The sequence below is a fragment of the Nyctereutes procyonoides genome, unplaced genomic scaffold, assembly GCF_905146905.1.
Source record: "Nyctereutes procyonoides isolate TBG_1078 unplaced genomic scaffold, NYPRO_anot_genome, whole genome shotgun sequence".
Taxonomy (NCBI): Eukaryota; Metazoa; Chordata; class Mammalia; order Carnivora; family Canidae; genus Nyctereutes; species Nyctereutes procyonoides.
Window position 1 is genome coordinate 57,397,033 of NW_026575043.1, and position 27,833 is coordinate 57,424,865.

Sequence of the window (27,833 nt, forward strand, 5' to 3'; positions counted from 1 at the left end):
TTTTAAAAAAGATTTAATTTGTTTGTCCATTTAGTGAGAGAGAGAAAGAGAGCACTTCTGCACATGAGCAGGAGAGGGACAGAGGGAGAGGGAGAAGGAGAGAATCTCAAGCAGAATTCCCACTGAGTGCAGAACACATTGTGGCGCTCCATCTCTCTATCTCATAACTCTGAGATCATGACCTGAACCAAAACCAAGAGTCAGATGCTCAACCAATTGAGGCACCCAAGTGCTCCTAAATTGGTGAAATTTAAAGCAGACTGCCCTCTATAATGTGGGTGGGCCTCATCCAAGCAGTTGAAAGCCTTCCTAGAAGCAAGAAGGCATTCTGCCAGCAGATGTCCTTCAGACTTGACTGCAATATCAGCTCTTCCCTGGATAACCAATCTGCCACCCTATCCCACAGATTTTGAGCTTGCCAGGCTTCATAATTAAATAAGCCAATTCCTTAAAAATAAATCTCTCTCCAAATATATACACATCTTATTTGTTCTGTTTCTCTGAAGAACCATGACTAATGCAGGTGGAAACAACCCAAGTGTTAATCAACACATGGGTAGATAAGCAAATTGTGGTATATGCCTACAAAGGAATATCATTCCACCATAAAAAGGGATGAAGTCCTGATTCACGCTACAAAGTATGTGTACCTGGAAAACATTCAAAGTGGATAGGCCAGACAGAAAAAGTAACGTATGATTCCATTCATATGAAACATCCAGATTAGATAAATCATAGAGACAAAAAGTAGGTTAGTGTTTATCAGGTGCTAAATATGGGGTAAAATGGAGAATGACTGCTTAATGGGTACAGAGGGATTTTTGCAGGGGGTGATGAAAATGTTTTGGAACTAGATAGAGGCAATGTTTGCCCAACAATGTACTAATTACCACTGAAATGTACACTTTACCTGGTTAATTTTATGTGAATTACAACTCAAAAATATGCATATACATTTTAAAAATCTGGAATAATACATACTCTAGAGTTAGACTGTTTGGGTTTAAAGTTGATTTTCTCACTTTTTGGTTGTGAGATCTTACAAACTACTTCATTTCTCTAAGGTTCAATTTCTTCACCTGTAAAATGGAAACAGTGTTACCCATAACATTCTAATACCAAGGCAAAATGAATTAATCTAGGTAAAGTGCTTAGAACAGTGCATGACACAGTATAGATGTTATATATGGTTTAACTAATTTACCTACAATTATTATCATTATATGTACCAAACTGTTTTTTTTTTTTTTTTGAAGATTTTATTTTTAAGTTATCTCTACACCCAATGGGGGACTCAAACTCACAACTCCCAGATCAAGAGTCACATGCTCTACCCATTGAGTCAGCCAGGGACCCTCTGTACCAAACTGTTAACAGCACTCTGGAGAGGTGGAAACTCATTTTTTACTATAGACACTTCTGTATTGTTTATTTTGTTTAATTATTTATTTGAGAGAGAATGTGTGTGCATGCAAGCAGTGGTTGGGCGGAGAGAGAGGCAGAAGGAGAGGGAGAGACGATCTCAAGCAGGCTCCACTCCCAGCACAGAGCCTGGAACGGGGCTCGATCTCATGACCCTGACATCATGACCTGAGCTGAAATCGAAAGTCAGGTGCTCAAGTGACTGAGCCACCCAGGTGCCCCAGTAATACTTTTATAATAAAAAAGAGATATATGTACATGTATTATAACATGGCTCTCAGAACGTCAAGGACTTTGGGCCCCTTCCATGAGGGAGAAGGGTCCTGGGGGGAGGGGTCTTTGGCTAGACTAAGCAAGAACAGGTTTCACTGAAAACTCAAAGCGCTGCTCATCATGGTAAAATTGTATCATCTTTGTAAATGAGTCTTCCTCTATGTTGAATATTTATGGGCCTTTTGTGGCAAAACTGGTTGTATCCCTTGTCATTCCTGCACTGCCAGAACAAATGATCTTACTAAACATCTGCTTTTTAGAGAAGCAGAACAGGTTGGTTTTCATTAACCCCTAGCACGCTTGCTCCTTGCCTGTTATCTCAGTCCCCTGGCCTCTTTCCCTTTGAGCAGGGCTTCTAGGACCTAGAACTCACATCATGGGGTTCTGATATGCTGTTTCTGTCTTTCCAGCACCCATGTGCCCTCCTTTGGCATTAACGCCCTGATTTCCTTTGGTGACTCATCCATCCCTGAGGTTTAACCATCTCTGAGGTTTGGAAGGATTTGGTTTCATCCTTTGGCTTGAGGAAAGCGCATGTGCCCCATCCTGGCAAATCAGATCATTTCATTCCCACTGTGATTGGCTCAGGGACTTGAAAGGCTAATGGTTCACTGTCTCAGTCCATTTGGGCTGCTGTAGCAAAATACTATAGACGGGGTGGCTTGCAAACAACAGAAATTTATTTCTCACTGTTCTGGAGGCTGGGAAGTAAGATCAAGGTTGTTAGCAGGTTCACTGGTGAGGGTTTGTTTCCTAATTCATTGATGGCTTGTTCTTTGCTCTGTGTCCTCACATGGCAGAAGGAGGAAGGGAATTCTCTAGGGTCTCTCTCTCTCTCTCTCTTTTTTTTTTCCAAAGACTTTATTTATTTTTTACGAGAGGCACAGAGAGAGGCAGAGACATAGGCAGAGGGGAAGCAGGCTCCTTGAGGGGAGCCGATGCAGGACTCGATCCCAGGACCCTGGGATCACGACCTGAGCCAAAGGCAGATGCTCAACCACTAAGCCATCCAGGTGTCCCTCTAGGATCTCTTTTATAAAAGCACTAATACCATCATAAGGACTCTAACCTCATGACCCAATCACCTCCCAAAGTCCTGCCTCCTACTACCATCACATTGGGGTTAGGATATCAACATAGGCATCTTTGGAGGACACACACATTTAGTATATAGCAAATAGTAACTTGAATTGTTTGTTACAACTGTTTGAAACGATAATCTCTCTTTGGGGATCACTAGTGCAAACTGACCTAAGTATTTAGGCAATGTGAAGAAAGCATAGGGAAGAAGCCAAGAGATGAAAAGAGATAGCTTTCTTTTAAGAAAAAAATATTTAAATTTGAAATAATTTCAAACTTACATAAAAGCTGCAAGTTCAGTACAAAGTAAGTCCCATATATTTACCCAGAACTACCAAGCATAAACACTTTTCACATTTGCTTTATTGTTCTCTAAGAGAGGTATTCTTTTTTTTTTTTTAAAAGATTTTATTTATTTATTCATGAGAGACACACAGAGAGAGGCAGAGACACAGGCAGAGGGAGAAGCAGGCTCCTTACAGGTAACCCCATGTGGTACTGGATCCCGGATCCCGGGATCCCACCCTGAGCCAAAGGCAGATGCTCAACCGCTTAGCCATCCAGGCGTTCCTAGGTTCTTCTTCTTTTTTTTTTTTTTTAAGATTTATTTGTTTATTTTACAGAGAGGGAGCTGGAGGAGGGACAGAAGGAGAGAGAGTCTTGAGCAGACTCCCCGCTGAGCAGGAAGCCCTACAGGGGGCTTGATCTCAAGACGATGAGATCCTGACCTGAGCTGAAACCAAGAGTCAGATGCTTATCCGACTGAGCCACCCACGCACCCTGAGATAGATTCTTGAAGATGGGGCAGCCCTGGGTGGCTCAGCGGTTTAGCGCCTGCCTTCAGCCCAGGGCGTGATCCTGGAGACCAGGGACCAAGTCCCACGTAGGGCTCCCTGCATGGAGCCTGCTTCTCCCTCTGCCTGTATCTCTGCCTCTGTCTCTTTCATGAATAAATAAATAAAATCTTAAAAAAAAAAAAAAAGATTCTTGAAGATTTTGTTTTATCTTTAGAATCCAGCCATGCCTGAAATTGGGGAATCCACTCCTAGATTCTAAACCTGTTTGCACATCAAAGATCCAATTGCTTTTGAGAGAACAATTCTTGAAGGATATCCATCTTTCAGGAGAGAAAAAGGACAAATAAAAACTCTCTTTTCAAAAAAAAAAATTGTTTTTCTTTTCCAATTTAGACTAGGCCTAATAGATGAAGAATTCATTAGTTTTAAAGGTAGCTCGTATGGCTTAGGAACAAACTGAACCCAATTCACTAAGCAGTTCTCTTCCAGGTATCTCAATCCACTGGTATTGAATTTTGTTGTACATATGGCACATGTCTGGTAATTTATTGCTAATAGATATGAAAGTATTAGAGTTTGAAATGTTATTTATTTAAACAAATGAGGTAGATTGAAGGTTAAGCTTAGGATGTTTTTCTTTGGGCCAGCTCTTGTTATAAGAACTCTAAAAAGCCTTCTGGAGTAGAAGAGAAAAAAAAAAAAAAACCGAGTGACAGCCCATTGAATCTGCCATAGTTCATAGCAACCTATTTTACACATGAATTGTAAATAATTGTGAAATATAACTTTTTGAAAAAGTTTTATTTATTTAAGTAACTTTCACCCAACATGGGGCTGGAACTCACAACCCCAAGATCAAGAGTTGCATGCTCTTCTGAGCCCTGAAAATTATAAATTATTTTAATGCTTTACATATTAGCCATCACTTTGTGGTTTCATCAAAATGTAAGTTTTTTTTTTAATGAAATTGTGCTCTGCAAGGGCATAATAGCCATCATATGTGTCACAGTGTTGGGAAACATTAGCTAGAATAGGTCTTTTTTTTTTTTTTTAATAAAGATTTAATTTGGGGGACGTCTGCATGGTTCAGTGGTTGAGCATCTGCCTTTGGCTCAGGGCATGATCCCAGAGTCCCCGGATCGAGTCCTGCATCAGGCTCCCTGCATGGATCCTGCTTCTCCCTCTGTCTGTGTCTCTGCCTCTCTCTCTGTGTGTGTCTCTCATGAATAAATAAATAAAATCTTAAAAAAAAAAAAGACTTAATTTTTTTTTTGTTTGACAGAAAGAGAGACAGAACACAACCAGGGGAGCAGCCAAGGGAGAGGGAGAAGCAGAATCCCTGCTGAGCAGGGAGCCCTGTGTGGGTCTGGATCCCAGGACACTGGGATCATGACCTAACCTGAAGGCAGACACTTAACTGAGTCACCCAGGCACCCCTAAAACAGGTCTTCATTAACCCCAATAAGGGCTTTTCTAGCCCTAAACCTATGTTGTTCACCAGAACTAATTTGAAAGTGACACTCCGATTCAAACTGGCTTAAGCAGAAATGATAATTTCATAACTGAAAGGTCCAGGATTAGAGCTGACTTCAAATGTGGGTGGAATCAGGGGTCAACATGCTTCACCTCTCAGCTCTGCTCTCCTTCATAATGACTTTACTCTCAGGCCATGTGGTGGCAAGATGACTGCCAGTAACTCTATTGTTCATCTCTGAGACTCAGTCCAGCGAAAAGGAGAGAACCTCTTTTCTAGAAGCTCCCTCAGAATGTGCTGGAATTCACTGTGATTGATCTACCCTTGAGTTATTTAATCATTATTACTAACAGAATATAACGTGCTGATTGCCTTAAACCTGGGTCACATGCTCCACTTCTGGATGGGGAGTTGCAAAGGTTCATTTGGATCACATAGGTATTGTATGGAGGAGAGACAATCCCTTCCAAACTAAAATGGGCCTGTTATAGAGAGTGGATGCTAGAAAGGCAATCAATAAATATCTATTCAACCCCAAGTGACTATCTTGAAAATGCCCAGAAGGAACTAGTAGTAGAAAATATCTGGCTAAGGGCCAATCTAACCCCAACAGTGGAAAAATAAAACCCATGACTTCTTGAAAAAATAGATGATCTTATGACAAGGTGTCACCTATGGTAAGAAGTCACTCCTAATCCAAGAAGCCCAGGGCAAACTCTTTCATTCTCTTTGCTAGAGGACTTCTCAGAAAGTGTCAGAATGCCCCTTTGTCAATGCTTCATCCAAATGACTGGTCTTGCAACATTATTTCCCCATCATCCTTTAGCAAGGACTCACCTTTGTTCCTTTTTTTTCAGTCATGCTTTTCTTGACCACAGGTTTCCCTCTCATGCTAAAGGAACTGTCCCAGGGTACCTGAGTGTCTCAGTTGGTTAAGCATCTAACTCGATCTCAGCTCAGGTCTTGATCTCAGCGTTGTGAGTTCAAACCCCACATTAAGTTTCATGTGGGGCTTACTTTAAAAAAAAAAAAAAAAAAAGGGCAGCCCAGGTGGCTCAGCGGTTTAGCACAGCTTTCAGCCCAGGGTGTGATCCTGGAGACCCAGGATCAAGTCCCACATCCAGCTCCCTCCATGGAGCCTGCTTCTCCCTCGGCCTGTGTCTCTGCCTCTCTCTCTCTGTCATGAATAAATAAATAAAATCTTTTTTTTTTTTTAAAAAGGTCATCTTTCTTTCCTCCCTTTTTCCTTCTTTTTCATGCTTTCTGATGGTATAATTTAGGAATGTATTCTGTAGTATAATAGAAAATCCTACCGCATTGGCTTAAACTAAATGGGGTGCGGGAAAGCAGGGAATTTTCAAAATAGGAAGCCCTGGAAGGGAGGCAGTCAAGAACTGATATAGTAACTCAACAATGCTATCAGGAACATGGGCTTTTTTATACATTTCCAGTCCCAAATCCTTAGCATAAGCAACTTCACGCTCAGGCTAGACCCTCGAGGTTGCAATATGGTTTATGTTCAAATACCAATCAGAAAGAAGAGAGAAATGTGAAGGCTTTTTTTTTTTTTTTAAGATGTTATTTACTTATTTGACAGAGACAGAGAGCACAAACAGGGAGAGTGGGAGAGGGAGAAGTAGACTTCCCCACTGAGCAGAGAGCCCGGTGCAGGGCTAGATCCCAGGACCCTGGGATCATGACTTGAACTGAAGGTAGATGCTTAACTGACTGAGCCACCCAGGCACCCCACTGCCGTTTTTTTTCTAAATGTGAGACCTTGTCCTTTTATTTGAGAAATATTAAATGATGAATTTCTAAAAGAATAAAAGCATGACTCTTACCTAATCATAAAATAAAAATGTGTCAGATATTTTACTTCATTTATTAATTAAGGAAGTCAGTAAGATGTTAAAACCAATTCAAAGGAGAATTCTTGAAAACGTTCACACATAGGCAATCATATATACATACACAGGCAATTGAGAATGCTATAATGAATTTACAAACAGATGGAAAACTAGGCAACAGAGAAATGATCAATTGCAGCTGCACCAGACACAATTCATTTGCATTTCTATGGACAAGAGCCAATTGCATTATTATCAGTTTTCCACAATTTACAAAACTGTAAAATAGCTCAACGGTAGTGAAAGATGGAGATGACACCAAAGAGAGTGCTAGGACACCATGTATTTGTCCATTTAAAAATCTTTCACAATGTTCCTGACAGAAGGGATGCCCCTGTCACCACCTATCTATATCTCATTAACCAGAGCTGTGTCACATAGCCACCTTCGCGGTGAGGGAGGCTGGGAAGTGAAGCCTCTAGCTGGACACACTGCTCGCTTAAGCAAAGTAGTATTCTGTTAGTAAGGAAGTCTGCTCACCTATATACCCACTTGATGTAAGTGTACTTGGGTTATTTAATAATTTTTAGCACACCTGAGTGTAAGAATGACTACAGTGGACATCTGTGGTTTTGATACTTTACCATCATTCCCTCTCATGGTCATAGTACCTCATAGTTCTGTACTCTGTCTCCACTTCTAAAACACAGCTCCAAAGTTGGACAGTTGACTCAGGGCTTGTTTAGTTATGATGATTGATTTAGGATTGGATGCAGCTGGAGCCAGGCCAGTTAGATTCAATCTTTGAAATTTCATTGCAACAAAAGTGTGATTTCCGTTAGGAAATATTAATATTTAAGTCAGAAAGATGTTTAGTCAATTTCCTGACAACGCTTGGTGCACAAGTGGAGTCCTATATTCTTTGCACAAATCACACTGCTCCTCAAAGAGTCTGTGGCTTCCTGGTGAGAAACTTCTGGGATTTTTCTTTATTTAGTATGTGGCTCCTGCTTTTAGAACTTGAGAGCTGATAGGCAGTAGCATGTCCTAGGAAGTACAAATCTGGGTTTGAATGCCAGCGGTGTCAGGCAGTCTGCCTAGAAAATAACCCCATCTAAGTATTTAAAGCGCGGGGGTTAGGGGTGGGTGGGAGTTTCATTCAAGGGATTGGTTACATGGGGAATAAAGTGTTGGAAAGCTTAACAGAGGTGGTTGAGGCAATTCAGAGATTAGCAGCAACAAGAAGCCAACAATCACCGCTGCCAGGCTATGGATTAGATCCAGGAGGGGGTATGTTACAGGTGCCCAGGTTCTGGGATTCCCTAACAATATAGACGGAGAACCAGTTATATCAGAGATGCTACTCACAAGGGTGGAGTGGATGGCTAGGGAGGTGGCTGTTCCTATTGCTGCCTCCTGTTGGCTAAACCTAGCTAGAAGCTCAGGAACAAGAAAGCCTGGGGATGTGGTCTCTGGGGGTCCAGCACCCCCTTCTTTACGAAGCAGAACAAGAAAGGGGTGAGGAATGGAACTGAAGACATTGGGTCTACTACACAGGACTGGCCACTTATACATATTTCATTGCATTTAAGATGCCATTGATTATGAGATGCCATTATTTTATGCATCACTAAGAAAGAAAAAAGCTGCCAAATTAAACTATGACAAATGCTAAAATTTCAACCCTTGCAATGCATCTTGGTATGGGATATTAAAATGTGAAAAAATGTGCATCTTAAGACCCATAAAATATACTATTAGCTGTATGATCTTAGTCACATGTCAACTTAATTCATTTCCACCTTTGAGCTATGATTTTACCAATCTGGAAATTGAAGACAATACCTACCTCATAGGGTTATCTTTTTAAAAAAGATTTTATTTAATCATGAGAGACACACACAGAGAGAGGCAGAGACATAGGTAGAGGGAGAAGCAGGCTCCTTGCCGGGAGCCTGATGCTGGACTTGATCCCAGGACCACAGGATCAGGACCTGAGCCAAAGGCAGATGCTCAACCAATGAGCCATCCAGTCGCTCCCTTATAGGGTTACTGTAAGGACTGAATCAGCTATCGCTTTTAAGACTGCTAAATTTAGCAAGAGTAGGCACTTTGTCTCTTGTTCACTGCATCCCCAGTGCTTATGTAGGACAGTGACTGCATGATAGGAACTCAAGAAAATTTTGTGGATGGGACGCCTGGATGGCTCAGCAGTTAAGCTCTGCCTTTGGCTCAGGGCGTGATCCTGGAGTTCAGGGATTGAGTCCCACATCAGGCTTCCTGAGGGGAGCCTGCTTCTCCCTCCCGCTTTGCCTGTGTCTTTCATAAATAAAATCTTAAAAAAAAAAAAAAAGAAAATTTTGTGGAATGAATCCACCTGCACCCTATACCCAAATGAGCAGGTTTTTGACACATAATGGCAGGTGGGTGTCAATAAGTGGAAGTTATTATTGGAATCGAAAGCTATTATTATTGGAATCAACCATGTTTGGGAACAAGATCTTCTTTCACTAGTTACACAGAATTGACTCTTCTGCAAGGAGGTTAGGGTGGAGACTCCTCTTCTATTTAAGAAAGATGTCAGAGTGGAGGCAGCCGTCACCGGTGAAAGGGATTATGCCAGATGGTTTTGTGCACGCATAAAGTAAACCGTGAGCAGAAAATGTAAGGATGGTGGTGGCGCAAGTGAAGTCGGCCGGGACGAAGGGGAATGAGGTGAAGGACAAAGCAACCTCCACCGGCTACCAAGCACTCCTTGGTCATCCTTTTCCTAACCCTCAGAGGTTTGCAAGCCCTGGAGTGTTGTTCCCATTTCACCAACGGGACTGGGAGGGACTCCGGCGGAGCGTGGTTAGGAAAGGATTTTCCCAGAAGGAAACAACTAGACGGAAGCAAAGCTAGGACGCCCCGCGGGTGGTAGTGTCCGTCCGCCTGAGACCCGAGGGACTGGCAGTAAAGACGAGGATGGTGATGACAGCAGCTGGTAGGGGGGTGTGAGACTACGGGGCGACTGGAACAATCTAAATAGCGTTCATATTATCTTTCCAAGAATAATTCAGTCAATGCAGGGAAAGGTGTTGAAATGAAACCAAACGCCTTTTCCAGGTGCCATCTCCCCGCGGAGCAGTGACTTATCCAACAGGCTGGAGGTTAGTCAGAACTCCAGGATGCACCCCAGACTAGGGGCAGCATTCCCCAGCTCCACAATAGGGAGTCACCGATGATTTCAGCGCACGTCTCCTCTTTCCTCTCCGCCTCGGCTTCCGCTCCGCGCGCCGCCAGCAAGCCGACCGTCCCCCCTCTCCCCCGAGTAACGAGCACCGCCTACTGGCTGTCAGCCGCTCGGAGGCTTGGCTCCGCCCCCGAGCACAGTGCGCATGCTCCCCAGTGCCCCTCCGCCTCCGCCTTTAGGCTTCTCGCGACAGCCTCCCAGCGGCGACCTGAATCTCGCGATAAAGGCTTATTGTCTCGCGGGACCGCGGCGAGCCGACGGGCTTTCTGGCGGCCCTGGCCGGGGAAGAGGAATTGCATGTGTTGCTTCAGCTGGCGGTAGTGGCGGGAGCGGAGGCGGCGGGGGTTGTGCGACCGCCTGGGTAACGACCCCTCGAGCCTCTCCCTCTTCCGAAGAGCTCGTAGAGAGCGTGGGGGGAAGCCGAGGTGCTGTCCGGCGGAAGGGGGCCGGGCCGGGCGTCTCCACACCCCCGCCCACATGGGCCCCTGTGGTGTCCCTGGGATTGCCCCTTCGCCTCGGATCTTCCCCTAACTCCTGGCCGCCCATGTCGCCCCAGTGCTCTTACATTCTGCCCCTTGCCGATTCTTCTGCCCCCATTTTCTGTCTTCAGATTCTGGTCTCCCCGCCCCCTCCCACTCCCATCGCTTCCCGGATTCCTGTGTCCCTCGCTTGGCGTTTAGCTGCCCCCACACCCTGTACTCTGGGCACCTCTGGGCACTCATCCCTTCTTCGTAGGCTCTTTTAGCCTCTTTTATTCTATGTGGCCTTTATTGCAGTTTGCATCCCTCCCATTTCATCCCCAGACCTCTTGCCCCCTCACTACGGATCATCCTCCCTATCCTATTATCCCATTGCGTCCTCTTTCCACTAGAGCCTCCCACCCCCCCACCCCGACCCATTCTTCAAGGTGCTTTTTCTCCCGTCACTTGCTTCCCTGTAGACCTGTGGAGCTGGTTGGTGGTGCGCCCAGAATTGCTCACATTTTATGGATCCTAATGCAGCTTGTATCCTTCACTTAAGAACAGAGTGGGAACATTTAGGGTTGAGGTATTTCCAGTGGGCGGAAGTGAGGCTACTTCTGAACGCTGCTTCTTTGAGGTCTTGGTCCAAAATAGTGAAAATGTGTTATTTTCCTTGTTTACAGGTTTGTGAGATGGCTGCTGATATTTCTGAGTCCGGTGGGCATGATTGCAAAGGAGACTCGAAGGGCAATACCAAGTTAGATGCAGACTACCCACTTCGAGTCCTTTACTGTGGAGGCAAGTGTTACAAAGCAGAAAATGGCTTTTGCTCACTTTGTTTTTATGCATTATGATTGTATATCACATTTGATCCTGTTAATCCTTCTCTCATCTGTCTTTGCTATTTGTGAAACCCTTAATTGGAGCCACAAGGTTGGGGGTGGGGCACTGGTGAAGAGGAGGCATGGGTTTACAGATTTTCAAAACCTGTAATGACTTGTGTCTTGCTACTTGGCCTGGAAAAGCTTGCAGTCCAGTTGGAAGAGAGGCATGCAAATAGATTATTTCAACCTAATGTTACTTGCTGGTCTGGCTATTAAAGGAGGACTTCTTGGAAGATACTGAGTCTGAAGAGATGACAAGGACTGGATAAAGTGGAGAAGGGCATCCCAGATGAAGTGAATGGCTATGCAAGAAAAGGCTTGGTGGATGCACATCTGTGGAAAATGAACAACTCTAGATTAGTATAGTGTTTATATTATAGGGAGGATGTCAGTAAGGAAAGAAGATGAGATTGGAGCGATGGGTAGTAGGATGGTCTTGAGAAAGTGTTCTTGGTTTGATTGATAATATGTGTATTAGATTGAATCAGGATTCTTTTTCCCTTGGAGTGTTTTTTTCTTCATTTCTTTTCCCCTCATTTTCAATTCAGAAATATTTGTGAGTTGGAAATGCTCTAATTTTATTAGTATTTTGGAAAGTTTGAAGGTCCAAGATAGCAAAAGAGGAAATAAATAATTTTTTTCAGGAAATATTTTTGATCACTTACTCTGTACCTTTCAGTGTTTTAGGTACTGGGGACTAAGTGAGTAAGTCAGAAAAGGCACTTGTGTTTGGAGACTTTACATACTGTGAGTGTAATAGAGACGTCATCTGGAATTTAAGCGCTATAGAAGCAGAGGGGATGTCACTGAGTTAAACAATTTTGTCAACTTGCCATTTATCAGATATCTTTGCTAATAAAATTATACCTCAGTAAGAGTATGGGAATTCAGTAAGAGTAAGGCACAGGAATTCTTTGTAGGGTTGATTGAGTTTTGTTATGATATTGGTCTTATATGGTCATCTTATTGCCTTTGGAGTCACAGACTGAGGTCTGCATTCTGACTCCAGCATTACCAGCTATGTGACCTTGGACAAGTTACCTAATTCACTTAAGATTTAGATGTCTGTTTTTTAAGATCTGTACAATGGAAATGATGATTGTATCCTGTCAGGTGACTTGTATAAAGCTTCTGACATAGCAGCTAACACAGAAACAGAGTACAATTAAGTTTTATTGTAAGAGAAGTACATTAGTTTAGTATGGTTTATCTTTGTCAGATGTAGTTAAGAGCTCCTGTTCTTTATATGCTATTTCATCTAATCTAAGACTCTGTTTTATAAGATTCACCATTATTTTATGTTCCACTAAGAAAAAACCTGTCAGATTGACGTGCCGTAATTATAAGATGCATCCCTATAAAAATGAAAAAAAAAATTAGAATTGATGAAATATGGTATATGAAAACCATCCTGTTAAATTGCTTATGTGACTGCTAAGGTGACTTTTGAATAACTGCACTAAATATGCAAACCTCCCCAGTGGACCAGAGGTCCCTAAACTTTTAGAGATAGGTTTATTTATTTCCCTCCCTAATTTGTATTGATAATCTAGGCATAAACTGGGGACGGGGTTACTTCCTCAAGGAGTTTATGGTCTAGTTGTAGAAGAAGCAATATTAGAAAATATTAAATGCTAAGTTAAATAGTACTGATTATAACAATGAATTAGGAGTTGAGGAAAAGGCATCTTTTTTCAGAGGAAAGTAGGCAAATTTCCAAGGAAATGAGAAGCCTCAGACAATGCATAGAATTTGCAAGGAAAGGTGAAGGAATTCATAAGAATAATGTAGTAAGATTTAATACAGTGTCTTCAGGGGAGAGGGAAAAGAAAGGGCTGATTGGAACAGAATGCTGGTTGGCATAGACTGAGAAACAAAGGTAGGATGGGGTCATTTTTGGGGAGACATTTTGTCTTCAGGATTGTGACTTCAGACTCAATCTGAGTTTGAATCCTGACTCAGCCATCTACTCCCTTGTGTTACCTTGGCCAGTTTCCTCATCCATTAAAGACCCTACTTAGGAGAGTGTAGAGAAGGAATAATACTCTCAAAGGCTCCACCTTCTAATACCGTCACGTTGGATTAGAGTTTAAACATAGTAGTTTTTTTTTTTTAAGTTTTTTTTTTTTATTTTTATTTATTTATGATAGTCACACACACACACACAGAGAGGCAGAGACATAGGCAGAGGGAGAAGCAGACTCCACGCACTGGGAGCCCGATGTGGGATTCGATCCCGGGTCTCCAGGATCGCGCCCTGGGCCAAAGGCAGGCGCCAAACCGCTGCGCCACCCAGGGATCCCAACATAGTAGTTTTGAGGGGACACAAACATTCAGACCATAGCAGAAGATACCGTGGTTGAAGATGCCTTGTTCTTCATGTTGCGTCACGTGAGCAAGTACATAATGTCAGGTTGTTCCACTATTAGTGCTGTGAGGTTTGATGGTAAATGCTAGATCTTTGTGTCGAAAAGCTATGGTTTGCAGAAAGGGAAATTGACTTTAAAAGCAAATAACCATGAGCCCAAAAGAACCATCCAGATATTTGCATTGTATTAGAATTTTGTCAAGCTGAATATTCTTTGAAATGATGTACAAAGTTTTATAGTTTAGCATTTGCTGAAATGGTATTTAACCTATAATTAAAGTCTGAAAGTGTGACTGAATATCTGCACCTACTGGTTTTTTGTTGTTGTTGTTGTTGTTTCAAGATTTTATTCATTCATTCATGATAGAGAGAGGCAGAGACACAGGCAGAGGGAGAAGCAGGCTCCATGCCAGAAGCCCGACGCGGGAGTCGATCCCAGACTCCAGGATCGCGCCCTGGGCCAAAGGCAGGTGCCAAACCACTGAGCCACCCAGGGATCCCCTGCACCTACTGGTATTTGAACTTGAACTGTGAGGATTGTAGAGGTCTTGGTTAACCAGGTCTTGGAAACCAGGAGTTTCCTTCTGCCACATACCATTTTTGTCCTTGGATGAGCTATTTAACCTTTCTTAGAGCATCATCTATAAAAAAATGATGGGGGACACCTGGGAAGCTCAGCGGTTAAGCGTCGGCCTTCGGCTCAGGGCATGATCCTGGGATCCAGGATTGAGTACCATAAACCTCTGCCTGTGTTTCTGCCTCTCTGTCTCTCTCTTTCTCTTTCTTTGTCTCTCATGAATAAATAAATAAAAGTCTTTTAAAAAAATAGTGATGGTGGGATGAGGAGAAGGCATACCACTGTCACATGGCTGGCACACAGCTGCCCTACCTGTGTATGTCATGTAATCTGATTTTGTGGTTAAGAGCTTCAGAAACTGGGACGTCTGAGTGGCTCAGTGGCTGAGTGTCTGCCTTGGCTCAAGGCGTGATCCTGGAGTTCTGGGATGGAGTCCCACATCGAGCTCCCTGCATGGAGTCTGCTTCTCCCTCTGCCTATGTCTTTGCCTCTCTCTTTCTGTGTCTCTCGTGAATAAATAAATAAAATGTTTATTTAAAAAAAGCTTCAGAAACTGGCCGGGGTTCAAATCCTGTTCTGCTAACCACATGCAGCAGGTTACTTACCTATCGGTAATGCAGATGTGGTATTTCTTACTTACATCATCACAGGGTCGTGATGATGACACATAATGTATATAATGATAATTGCTGTGATGAGAAATGCTCTGCTCCCTCACAAATCTCAAGATAATTGAGCACACTGAACTACTCTATTCTTCACCTTAAGAGAACAAAATAAACAGCTGACCCAGTAACAGAATTCTATTTAAACAGAATTCTATTTAAAATCAGGAAACCTTTTGAGTTCTAATTGTTTATCTCATGCAGCTTGTATGAGGACAAGATTGACCCTACATTCCTTTTAGCTTTATATGTGCTTAATCTTATGTAGGATAACATGAAAAAGGAAAGAAAATGTGTATTGCAAAGAAATGGTAGCAAAAGTGCTACTGAAGTCTATGTTAGTATGAATAAAAACTGGTGGCTGTTTTGGTAAAACTATCAAAAGAACCAGTTCCTTTCAAGCTTTGTTGTATGGGGAATTGTTCTCAGCTTAGCTTCAGACGTATTAAAGTGGTTATGGTAAAACCTTAAGCTATGCAAGATAGTATAGCTTGATGTTCCATCAACTGAGGGTTATAGTCTTTAGATTAGAAACAAAAAACTTAAGAGAAAATTTCTATGAACCATGTACCTTTTACCTCAAAAAAAAGTGTGACGGGTAGTATTTGAAAAGTGGTACAGAATTTATAGGAAAAAGTAGAAATGAAACATTTTGTCAGATTTAAAAGTTAGGATGAGCCTTGTGTGTTTATATATATATAAACAAACTTATATATATTTAAGTTTTCCAATCTTTTTTTTTCTCCATTTCCCCAGTCTGTTCATTACCAACAGAGGTAAGTCTTTTTCAAATTCTTTTTTTACCTTCTGCATTTGGGGTCATTGATTTTAGAGCTAGCCTGAGAACGTTTTTCTATTTTTCATATCTGTCATTTGATAGTACAGTTTTAACTTTTTATAGAGAATCTTGGATTAGAATAATTTTATAGTCTTAAAAATTGTTTTCTTAAGACTTTGTATCATATGTGTACATTGTGTACATCTCTTGCACTTAACTATACAGTTTGGACTTCGCTTGAAATTCATGAATAGTTAGCTAATAAAATAAGAGTAGCTTTAAAACCAAAATCTAATTTCTAAGCAGAGGAAAGCATAAATTAAAATTATGTATAAGATTTTCTGTTAATAAGCTTCTGAGTCAGGATCTGTTGGCAAGTCACAAAAATACTGAGACACCTGTGTGTCCAAAGCAAGAAATAAACATGCTTGGTTTTGTTTGCTGCTTTTTCTAATGCCCTTCTGTTTGATGGGGGAAAAAATACTACAATGAGGAAGTGTTTAATCCTTTTTAAATTCTAATTGCTTATGGGGCATTTCCTGGTGGAACACGGAATTCTTGTGGATAACACATCAGTGGGAGTGGTTAGTTTCATCATTCTTAATTTAGCAAATGTAGGGAATGACTTAATTAAAATGTATTAGTTGATTGAAAATGTTCTGTTGTGACTCAGTTTGTTCTCCCCTCTAATCTCCCAGTACTGTGAATATATGCCTGATGTTGCTAAATGTCGACAGTGGTTAGAGAAGAATTTTCCAAATGAGTTTGCAAAACTTACTGTAGGTATGAACCTTTTTTTTTCTTTCATCAAAGCTTGTGTATCTGAAACAAATGCACGTAAGGCATTATTTTAAAGATAAGAAAGTGCTCCTTTATTTATATTTTTAAAATATTTTATTTATTCATGATAGACACAGAGAGGCAGAGACATAGGCAGAGGGAGAAACAAGTTCTCTGTAGGGAGCCTGATGTGGGACTTGATCCCAGGACCCCAGGAACACGACCTCAGCCAAAGGCGGACTCTCAACCACTGAGCCATCCAGGTGTCATGAAAGTGCTCCTTTAGTAGGATATTACAGAATTGTATTTATATCTATTAACTTTAAAACCATTTTACATTTTTGGGTTAAAACTCCTTATATAGAATCACACACAGTTTCATGTGTCTTAACTCTGAGAGAGTTCAGGATAACTTTCTTATAAGAAGAGTAATGGCTTAGGAGCAAATGTATTTTCAGTCATTCATTTAACAAATTATTTCTTGTGAGTATACTATATACTGCACATTGTTTTAGAATGCTGGGGATAAAGTAGTAAACAAAAGATCTATTATTTGGAAATTATATTCTAGAAGAGACTAAGTAAAATAAGACAAAATAAGTATGTTAAATAATGATAAGTAGAGAATGGGGTGATAAAAATTGTTGAGGGAGGAAATTGGAAATTTTGAGTGGTGGTAGGAAAGATTTTGCTGAAAAGACCACATTTAAACAAAGATCTAAAGGAAGTAAGGGAGTGAGTCATTTGGATATCTGGGAGAACATTCCAGGTGCAGGGCAAGTGCAAAGGCCCTGAGGTAAAAGCTTACTTGTTATATTCAGGAAATCTCAAGGAAGCCTTTGTGTCTGGAGCTTATTGAAGGAGGGGAGAAGGGTCAGAGATGAAGTCAGAGAGGTAAGGCGGACCACACCCTAAAGGCCAAGACTTGGCATTTATTCAGGAGATGTGGAGCAAGAGAGCGATAAGGTTGAACTTTTGTTTCAACAGCATCTCTGGCTGCTGTGCTAAAGAATAGACTGAAGAGGGGCACAGGCAGTAAAGGGAGACCAGATAGGAGGCCGCAGCAGTAATTAGGCCAGGAGATGATGATGACTGACCAGAATGGTAGCAGTGGAGGTGGGGAGAAGTGATCAGATTCTCAGTGTGTTTTGAAGGTAGAGCTGACAGTTTTCTGGTATGCTGCATGTGGGATGTGAGAAAAGGAGGCATCTAGGGTTTTGGCAACCAAAAGAATGGAGTTGCTGTTGCCAGAAGAAAGAAGACTACAGAGAACAGATTTCTTCAATTTGTTAAAATTGTTGGCTGCTCTTACAAGATTGGTGGAAATGAAGACAGTAGCAGGAAGAAGGGAGAAAGCCTGGGCTCAGAACAGGCCTATCAGATGTACCCGGTATTATTCCACCATTTGCTGCTTTGATTTTCAGATTGTTTTTAAGAAGCACAACCCCTGAAACATATAAGGCCTTTTTGGATAGTAGCTACAGTCATTGTTGGAAAAGAACCCTACAGTTAGGTGTTGCAGTCTGCATTGTCATGGTCAGCCTGGGACAGGACCTGCCTAGGACATGATAAGACCTGGGGAGGGAGTTGTCTTATTCAGGATGAGACCTCCTGTTGCATAGATAAGTATGTTTAGATGGGAAACACTCCTGCAGAGTGTAAGTGTTTCCTACTCCTTTCATGTGGGTGAAAAGATCCTAATCTTCACATATCAAAAACTTTGTTTTGTCTTCTGTCACCTTGCACTTGACCATAATGACCAGAATTAGACTTGATAGAAATTTAACAATATAATTGTTTGCTTTATAAGTGGCATGATCAGTTGTTGGCAAGATGCCTTATTTGTATACGAAGTTGCTCAAAGGTGATTTTTTTTTTAAGGTTATATTGAAGTGATGTTAATGCTTTTGGATTTCACTGTTACATCTAGAAAATTCACCGAAACAAGAAGCTGGAATTAGTGAGGGTCAAGGCACAGCAGGGGAAGAGGAAGAGAAGAAAAAGCAGAAAAGAGGTAAGGCCTAAATCCATGGCTTGATTTACATAAACACACTTTTCCTCTCTCAGAGGAAATAACATAATGAAGGCAGTCCTAAAGCCAGTAATATCTACCTGCTGATGTAATTCCATATGTGTACCCTACAGAGTGGTACAGAATCATATTCTCAGGATGACTGGATGCCATTTGATTTGGGCTTTATCAGTAAATTGGACCTAGGACAACATGCTTTAATTGCTGTGTGCATATGCAAAAAGCAACCAACCAGCTTGATGACTTCAAAATTTTGTTACCTTATTAAAATAACTGTATTTTATGTAGAGTGAGGACATTTATAAAAGATTTTATTTATTTATTTATTTAAGATTTTATTTATTTATTCATGAGAGACAGAGAGAGAGGCAAAGACAGGCAGAGGGAGAAGCAGGCTCCATGCAGGGAGCCCAATGCAGGACTCGATCCCAGGACTCCAGGATCATGTCCTGGGTCGAAGGCAGGCGCTCAACTGCTGAGCCACCCAAGCGTCCCTAAAAGATTTTATTCTCTCATTATGTTGTCAGCTCAGTTTATTTTATTTTATTTTAAATAGCTGTTGCATATACCTGTTTACCTTTCCTGAAACGAATTCCTCTACTCTGGATTCTGTTCCTGCCTGTATCTTCTGCCTTGATTATTCTCCCCTATGACTAAAATTAGCTTATAAATAAGGACTTTGCCTCTTTCAAGAAAAATTCCCATGTCTTCATTTGCCTTATCCCTTTGCCCTGCCCTTCTTAACCAGACTTTTGTAGTAAGACTAGACTTACTGTCCTTGCTCTTCTGTCCTTCGTTGTTCATACTTAATTCCATCCTAAGCTGTCATGCCACTGAAAGCAATAAGAACATTTGAGCACGCCTTTCTCATTGAAACTCTTGTACTTCCTTGGTTTTTGTGACGGACTTCTTTCTTCATTTTCCCTGTCACTCCTCTTTGGTCTTCTGTGCAAACTTCTCCCTTCTGTCCCTTAAAAGTTATATTTCCCAGGATCCTGTGCTTGGCCCTTTTACCTCCTCATTCTGCAGTTTTCTCCTTGAGTTTCACATTCTTAACTTCTGACATCACTCTACACTTGAAATTCCTAAATCTATACCTCTAGTCCTAGCCTGTGTCTCTAGGCAATGTGCATGGTCCCACAGACACCTCAAATGCAGTATTTCCAAAAAAAAAACAAAAACAAGTCCCAAGTATTTCCAAAAAAATACTTGGTATTTCCAAAAAAAAAAAACCAAACTAACAAGTCTTTTGGTTAAGCACAGCATGCTTCATCTAGTCATCTGAGCCAGGACCTGACTGACACTCATGTTGGTTTTCTTTCTTTCTTCCTTTTAATCATTTTTTTTAATAGTCCCCTTCCGTAGTTTATTTAGTACTAATTCTTTTTTTTTTTAATTCCTTTTGATTAGTTCTGAATTCTGATTTTTCTCCTCCTTACTCTGGCCTCTGCCTCGTTGCCATTACCGTTACCACTGCTTTGTTAGGTTTTGATATATTTCCTCCTAAACTACTATAGGAACTCTCTCTTGGCCTTATTCCTCAAATTCACCTTCCATGCTATAGGTTTATCTCATAAGGCCTGATCTGTTTTTTTCACTTTTCTATTCATTCAGTGGCTTTTTCTTTTTCTTTTCTTTTCTTTTCTTTTCTTTTTTTCTTTTCTTTTCTTTTCTTTTTCTTTTCTTTTCTTTCTCTTCTCTTCTCTTCTCTTCTCTTCTCTTCTCTTCTCTTCTCTTCTCTTCTCTTCTCTTTTCTTTTCTTTCTTAAGATTTATTTATTCATGAGAGACAGAGAGGCAGAGAGGTAGGCAGAGGGAGAACCAGGCTCCCTGCAGGGAGCCCAATGCGGAACTCAGATCGGAAGACCCTGGGATAATGACCTGAACCAAGGCAGAGGCTCAGCCACTGAGCCATCCAGGCATCCCAGTGGCTTTTCTTCTGCTTCAGTATAAAATCAAATAACAGCTTGATGTGCTAGACCTTTAATGACTGGTAGGTAATCTCTTGCTTTTCTGGCTTTATTTCCTGCATATACATAAACATCTTTCATCAGACAATTGTAGTTCTCAAGTATAATGCCTTCTCTTATCTTTTTACTTGTTCCCTTCTCCTGGGATATCCTTTCTTATCGGATCTCTCCAGTCCTTTTGCTTTCATCTGGACAGTTCTTCTACAGAACTAAGATGCCATTTCTTCTGTGAAATCTTTTCACAGAAGGTGCTCTTTCTTTTCTTTTCTGCCCTCCAAAGGGCGAGTAGGCTGTTCCTCTGAAAGCTATGGTAGTACAGTATATGTGGATTCTGTTATAGTATGTACCAGTTGCAGTAATTAAACCTTTTTTTTGTCTCTCTTCACTAGACTGAGAGTCCCTGGAGGCCAGGGACTATGTTTTCTTCTGTTCATCTTTTTGTCCTCAGCCCTTAGTGCAGTGCTTGGTACAGATTACTTAATAAATATTTATTGAATAACTCATGCATGTGTTTATTGCTTTTGTATTAGAAGCAAAAACTTTAGAAATTAATCTTTGGTACCTTTTAAAAATAAGCTTAAAGACAGCATTCTTTATATTAGACACTAAACAATTGATGCTAAGCTCATTTTTTTCATAAATGAAGGTGGAAGGGGTCAAATAAAGCAAAAAAAGAAGACTGTACCACAAAAAGTTACGATAGCCAAAATTCCTAGAGCAAAGAAGAAATATGTAACAAGAGTATGTGGCCTTGCAACTTTCGGTGAGTTTTAAGTATTTTTAAAATGTGTGAACTATATTCTCTTTGTTGCTCTCTGCCTCCCTCTCTGTCTGTCTTGCTCTTTCTTTTGTAATCCGGTTTCATGAAAATTTCACAGGTCTATTTTTTGCTAAGAATATACAAAATGAGATTTTGCATGTCAAACTATAGCTTCAAAATCAAAATTTGATGTTTAAATCGTGTATAACTTTTTCCTTTCCAGAATACCTGCTTGAGCACTTTTTATGTGGATTGAGGAGGGCTAGGTAGGATTCCTTGAAGCCTATCAATACTGCTCCTCTGTCCCTTCAGGCTTGATGGCAAAAGGCTGCAAAATGGCTCGCGCCCTCTGGGAATGATAGTAGAGGGTGAGGGAATGCGGGTTTTGGCAGAATGTCCTGCATTAGAGCTCTTTCTGGAGACTTTGAATGAACAGTGAAATTGTAAACCAAGGTCCCTTCATGTGACAACACAGTTGAAAAACAATCATTAGATAGTAGGTTTGTTTCCCTGCTGTAACTATTTCTCTTGTAAAAAGCGATAAACAAAAGAACTTCATTGTACTTGGAAATATATATGTAATGCTTGGAATTAATGAGTTCCTGGATTTATTTTGGTCTTACCATAGGAGTTACAAATAGTATGAATGATGCCTTTTTTTTTTTTTTGGTGATAGGATGCATCTTTTATTTGTTTATTTATAAAATTCAATTAATTAACATACAGTATATTATTAGTTTCAGAGGTAGAGTTCAGTGATTCATCAGTTGCATTTAACACCCAGTGCTCATTACATCACTTACCCTTCTTAACGCCCATCACCCAGTGGCTCCATCCTTCCTGAATAATGCTAGTTTCATGTGCTGAAGCTTTATTTGACCTTGAAAATATAAGTTAATGGTTAAGACCACTGTCTGTAGTAATTTGTAACTGTCATTCTGAAAGGAATATGAAACCCATTAAGGTGATCTGTTTTATGAAATTAAGATGCAGATTGAATTTCAAAATGGAAAAATATCTTTGATATACAATTCCAGTTATAGTCTTGCTGTTTGTTTTTTTTTTAAACAGAAATTGATCTTAAAGAAGCACAAAGATTTTTTGCTCAAAAATTCTCCTGTGGTGCCTCAGTAACAGGAGAGGATGAAATCATCATTCAGGGAGACTTTACAGATGACATAATTGATGTCATTCAGGAAAAATGGCCAGAGGTGAGTAGATAGAACATGTGCATCAGTGGTTATAAGTTTTTAAAGCAAGTTGCTTCCATGTTATTTAAAATCATAATTCATGTGATGTAATTATTTGTGTTTTATAGGTGGATGATGATAGCATCGAAGATCTTGGAGAAGTAAAGAAGTGATTTTGAAAATTTGTCTCTATTTAATGATCTGAACTGAGAGTTAATATGGCCAAAGGGAGAGAGGCCTTTTGAAAATATATATTTATCCTACAGTAAAACTGTAGACTACCCTCACCCTTGGCATTTTCACTGTTCTGTATAAGGCTGCTTGTTTTTTTTATTGCCAAAGTCTAATAAACGGGAGACTGTCATGCTTATGCATGAAATAGAATTTAGTCAAATAAAAATTTTTGGTCATTTGGTACTGACTTTTCTCTTTCTCTTTTTAACTTTTTATTTTTGGAAAAACACTAGATTTTTTGTGCAACGCTTTTCTGTTTATTATCTTAAAAGAATCATGATTTGATTACATCATGATTTAAAGCTGAGTAATATTTTAAAGAATTTGAATTTTGGCTTCATCACCATTAATAACTGTCTCCTTGCTTCTTTGATGTGATAATTTTGAGATGCTTGGGCATCTAATAGATTTGTGGTTGAATTTGCTTCATTGTTACCAACCAAGTCCACTTCGTGGTCACATTAACTTAATGTTGGTAGGAGTTGTTCACACTCTTCTGGAGATTATTTGGTAAAGTATATTAAAGCCTTAAAACCATCTGCAGTCTGACCCAGTAAGCCACTTAGTTGACATTATCTTAAAGATAGAATCATTCTTGCTTAAAACTGGGTGAGGGTGTTCATCACAATGTTACTCATAAAGATAAAAAAAATTGCAACTGAAACAAATGAACAATTGAGAAATGGTTGAGGAATGATAGTGCACCATATGGTAGAATATTATGCATATTTTTAAAAATATTTTTCCAAAATACTTTGGAAACATGTTTGGTGATGTTAAGTGGGGAGCAGACCTCCAAAATTACCACCATTGTTTTGAGTGGAAGGCCATTCAGAGATGCTACCAAGTTCTTGTTCTGGCTATAAATTCTGGGAGTTAAGTTCTGCTAGCAAATTGGAAAGAATATACACCAATGCTATATATATATATATATATATATATATATATATAGTCTGAGAAATAGCAGTTGAAATGAGTCTGTCTCACAAGAGAAACTGACAGTGAATTTTAATGAATGCAGTAAATGAATTTAAACTTTGTTTTTATAAAGGTATTTTAGGTGCTGCAAATTGAAAAAGAAGACTCCGGTATTTTAAATTGCTATAGACACCTTTAAGAAATTTAGAACCCATTGTTTATTGCCATGCAAATTACAACCTTGAATGAATGAGAGTGGTTTTTTTCAATATTTAAAATCTTAGAAAAAATGTGTAGTAAGGATGCAAATTAAGAAAATGAAATTCTGCATTAACTGTGAATTTTACTAAATATGAGTGTCTGATGAAGCAAATTTATCCATCAAGACCATTTGGTATGTGTTGTGTATGTATTCTGTTGGTGCTGGAAGATGTCTCTGTGCCTGTATCAACCTTGTGACTCCATGTAAAGATTCTCAATGTTCACAGTTCTTGGCAAATGCAGTTTTAATCCATATAAAAGCCAGCAGTGGATGTTACTGCAGGATAATGGAGGATTAAAATTGTCCTTGTGTATAACATGTGTGAATTTTTTTCTTCGACCTAAAATTTAAAATGCTGCATTAATCTCTGATTAAAATGTGCTAAGTCCAAGGATTGACTTTAATTCATATACTCTATGTATGTATTCTGTAAATGTTTTCATGGTCTAGTATTTTTAACAAAAAGAGTACTTAACCTTTAACAGCCTTATGTCATAATTGTAAACGATTTGCCACAATTAAGCTGGCAACTTAAATGCAAACCCAACTTTGATATGTAGTATTTTATTCTCTTAAAAAAAATAGATACTGACAAGTGATTTTACATTCCGTTTTAGTTACTACATAGGAGCCTCAGTAAATCAGCTGTTGCTTAAGAAAAAGTACATGGTAAGGGCACCTGGATGGTGCAGTCTGTTTAAACAGGCGTGGGACGCTTGGTTTGGGCTCAGGTTGTGATCCAGGTGATCTCAGACCTAAGAACCCCCCCCCCCAATTAGGCTCCATGCTCAGAGCAGAGTCTGCTTGAGATTCTCTCCCCCTTTCCCTGCTCTCTGCCTTTCCCACTTGTGCTCTCTCTCTAAATCTATTTATTTGAGAGAGAGGGAGGGAGGGAAGGAGGGGAGAGAGTCCCAAGCAGACCTGTGCTGAGCACATATTCTGTTGGCGGGGCTCCATTTCAGGCCCTTGAGATCACAACCGGAACCAAAACCAAGAGTTGGATGCTTAACAGACTGTGCCACCCAGGAGCCCCATAAATAAATCTTATAAAATACATGGTAGCTTTCTCACTCTTAAAAATTTGATAAATTGCAGAGCACCTGGGTGGCTCAGTGGTTGAGTGTCTGCCTTTGGCTCAGGTTGTGATCCCAGGGTCCTGGGATTGAGTCCTGCATTGGGCTCCCCTCAGGGAGCCTGCTTCTCCCTCTGCTTATGACTGCCTCTCTCTCTGTGTCTCTGAATAAATAAAATCTTTTTTTTTTTTTAAAGATTTTATTCATGAAAGAGAGAGAGGCAGAGACATAGGCAGAGGGAGAAGCAGGCTCCACGCAGGGAGCCTGATGTGGGACTCGATCCCGGGACTCCAGGATCACACCCTGGGTCAAAGGCAGGCACTAAACCGCTGAGCCACCCAGGGATCCTAAAATAAAGTCTTTAGTGTGATCCTGGAGACCCGGGATTGAGTCCCGCATTGGGCTCCCTGCATGGAGCCTGATTCTCCCTCTGCCTATGTCTCTGCCTCTCTCTGTGTCTCTCATGAATAAATAAAATCTTTAAGAAAGAAAAAAAATAAAAATTAAATTTTTTTCCTGATAAATCACAATTTTAAAGAAGTCTACCTTTTATGTATTTGGTTTTTTAAAAATATTTTATTTGAGAATGCAAGAGAAAAAGGGCATAAGCAGGGGGAAGGGCAGAGGGAGAGGGAGAAGCAGACTCCCTGCTGAGCAGGGACCCTGATACAGGGCTTGTGGGATCATGACCTGAGCTGAAGGTAGACATTCAACCAAGCCACCCAGGTGCCCCACAGTCTACCATTTAGATCCTGTTTTTATTTTCTAAGGAAATAAGGTAGGGAGACAGGAATGAGTTTATCAGAGGAAGTATAAAATCAGATAAAGTGTAATGCTTGGAGCTTTCATAAAACGTTTTATGTCATTTTTAAAAGATAATCTTTAAAGGTCTTTTCTGGTTTTGTTTTTGATTTTTTTGAGAAAGGGAGGAGCAGAAGAGAGAGAATCCTAAGCAGGCTCCAGGTCCAGGGCTGAGCCTAAGGTGGTGCTCAATCTTTTATGATCTTGAGATAATGACCTGAGCCAAAACCAAGAGTTGGATGCTCAACTGACTGAGCCACCTAGGTGCCTCTTTTCTATTTTAAAGTAAACCTGCGGGAGTGAACTTAAAATACTGAGTTTTTGATATGCAACTAATCGCCATATTCCTCTCACCACACTCAACTAATCCATAAAACAAGCCTAAGTGTTTTAAAGGTTTTGAGAATGCATGAGGGGGAATGGATTAGGAGCAGAGGGATAAACAGACTCCCCATTGAGCAGGAAGCCTAATGTGGGGCTCCATCCCAGGACCCTGAGATCATGATCTTAGCCAAAGTCCGATGCTTAACTGAATGAGCCACCCTGGCACCCTTAAGATTGTATTTGTAAGTAATCTTTACACCTGATGTGGGGCTTGAACTCAGGATCCTGAGATCAAGAGTAGCAGCTCCACTGACTCGGTCAGCCAGTTGCCCTTGTACACAAATTTTCACAATGAGTGTTAGGCCTGTGGTTGCCTGGTCGATAAATACCCCATTTTAACAATGGTGAAATTTGGGAAACCTGAATTGAAATGCTCCTTAACTGGAAAGTTAACATTCAGCCACTTTCCTTTTTATCTTTCTCATTCCACGGAGACTTAACTGTACAGTCATCTACTGATAGGATCCTTTTAACTAGTCAGAATTTACTTTCCTGATTTTAAATCTTGGACATCATCTTATTGGTTCTCAAACAACCTTATCCTAAGGAGGCAAATGCCACCCAAATCAGTAATGCCTCAAAGCAAGAAATGTTTTTTTTCCATTTTCAGATTGTCTTTTATGAACACAAGGACATGCTTTGCTTATTCATAGTCAATCAAAAAGTAAAGTTGATGGGACACCTGGGTGGCTCAGCGGTTAAGCGCGTCTGTCTTGGGCTCAGGGCATGATCCTGGAGTCCCGGGATGGAGTCCCGCATCAGGCTTCCTGCATGGAGCCTGCTTCTCTATGTTCTGTCTCTCTGTGTCTCTCATTAATGAATAAATAAAATCTAAAAAAAAAAAGTAAAGTTGAAATACTATCATACTATATTTGGTAATTTGTATGGTTTAAACAGTAGGGGATCGGGGACCTGGGTAAATGTATTATCTTTTTCTTTTTTCATAGTCCGGTTCCTGTATAACAAGTGAAGGGAAGAAGGATGACTATGAGATAACACGAGAATAATAAGCTCAGGTTCACCCCAGAATGTGGTAGATGTTGTCATGACCAAGTGCCAAAGTTCTCACTGCTCTTCCAAGAGCTTCAAGAAAGAAAACACCATTCCCCCCTCTCAATCTGTGATCCTTAGTTGCGAGCTGTCTGCTAGGATGGTCAACAGCTGCTCATTACCGGGGCTGGCGTTTGCGTCCATCCATCCAGGTAGGGACCGTGCGAACGGCCAGGTACGGTTCTCAGCACCCGGTGTACACAGCAGCTAACAAGACCTGGAAAGAAGCGAACAGCTCAAAGGTCACAAACTGGGGTGATGGGGGAGAGGCAGAAACAGGCTTTAATCCGCTGCCTCGTTTTCCGGACAATGGTAAAGAACCGGCTCTTTACGGGTCGTGGCCAGCGGACCTCACGTCCGCCGGTAAACCTCAGAAACTGCAGCCCCGGCCCCGCACTCTCGCGAGAGGCGGGAGGGCGGCCTCCGACGTCTCGCGAGAGCCGGGCTGCCCCCCCCCCCCCCCCCCACCGAGGCGACGCCGTAGGCGGGGCGGGCGGGCGCGTTGCTCTGGGCGGGCGGTTT

General features: G+C 40.9%; 1 protein-coding gene across 4 annotated transcripts; it reads left to right on the top strand.

Moving 5' to 3' along the window:
- Positions 1-10,339: 10,339 nt before the first annotated feature.
- On the top strand, positions 10,340-23,011 carry DENR (density regulated re-initiation and release factor). 4 transcript variants are annotated; one of them, XM_055322948.1, is made up of 8 exons: positions 10,340-10,442; positions 11,270-11,384; positions 15,837-15,856; positions 16,557-16,641; positions 18,569-18,652; positions 21,286-21,402; positions 22,471-22,610; positions 22,718-23,011. In XM_055322948.1, the coding sequence occupies exons 2-8, from the start codon at positions 11,279-11,281 to the stop codon at positions 22,760-22,762; spliced, it is 597 nt and encodes a 198-aa protein (XP_055178923.1). In that variant the 5' UTR covers positions 10,340-10,442; positions 11,270-11,278; the 3' UTR covers positions 22,763-23,011. The 4 variants fall into 4 exon arrangements, with proteins under 4 accessions (XP_055178923.1, XP_055178921.1, XP_055178925.1 ...); XM_055322946.1 differs by having other exon boundaries at positions 10,354-10,486; XM_055322949.1 differs by lacking the exon at positions 10,340-10,442 and adding an exon at positions 10,528-10,550.
- The last annotated feature ends 4,822 nt before the right edge of the window (positions 23,012-27,833 follow it).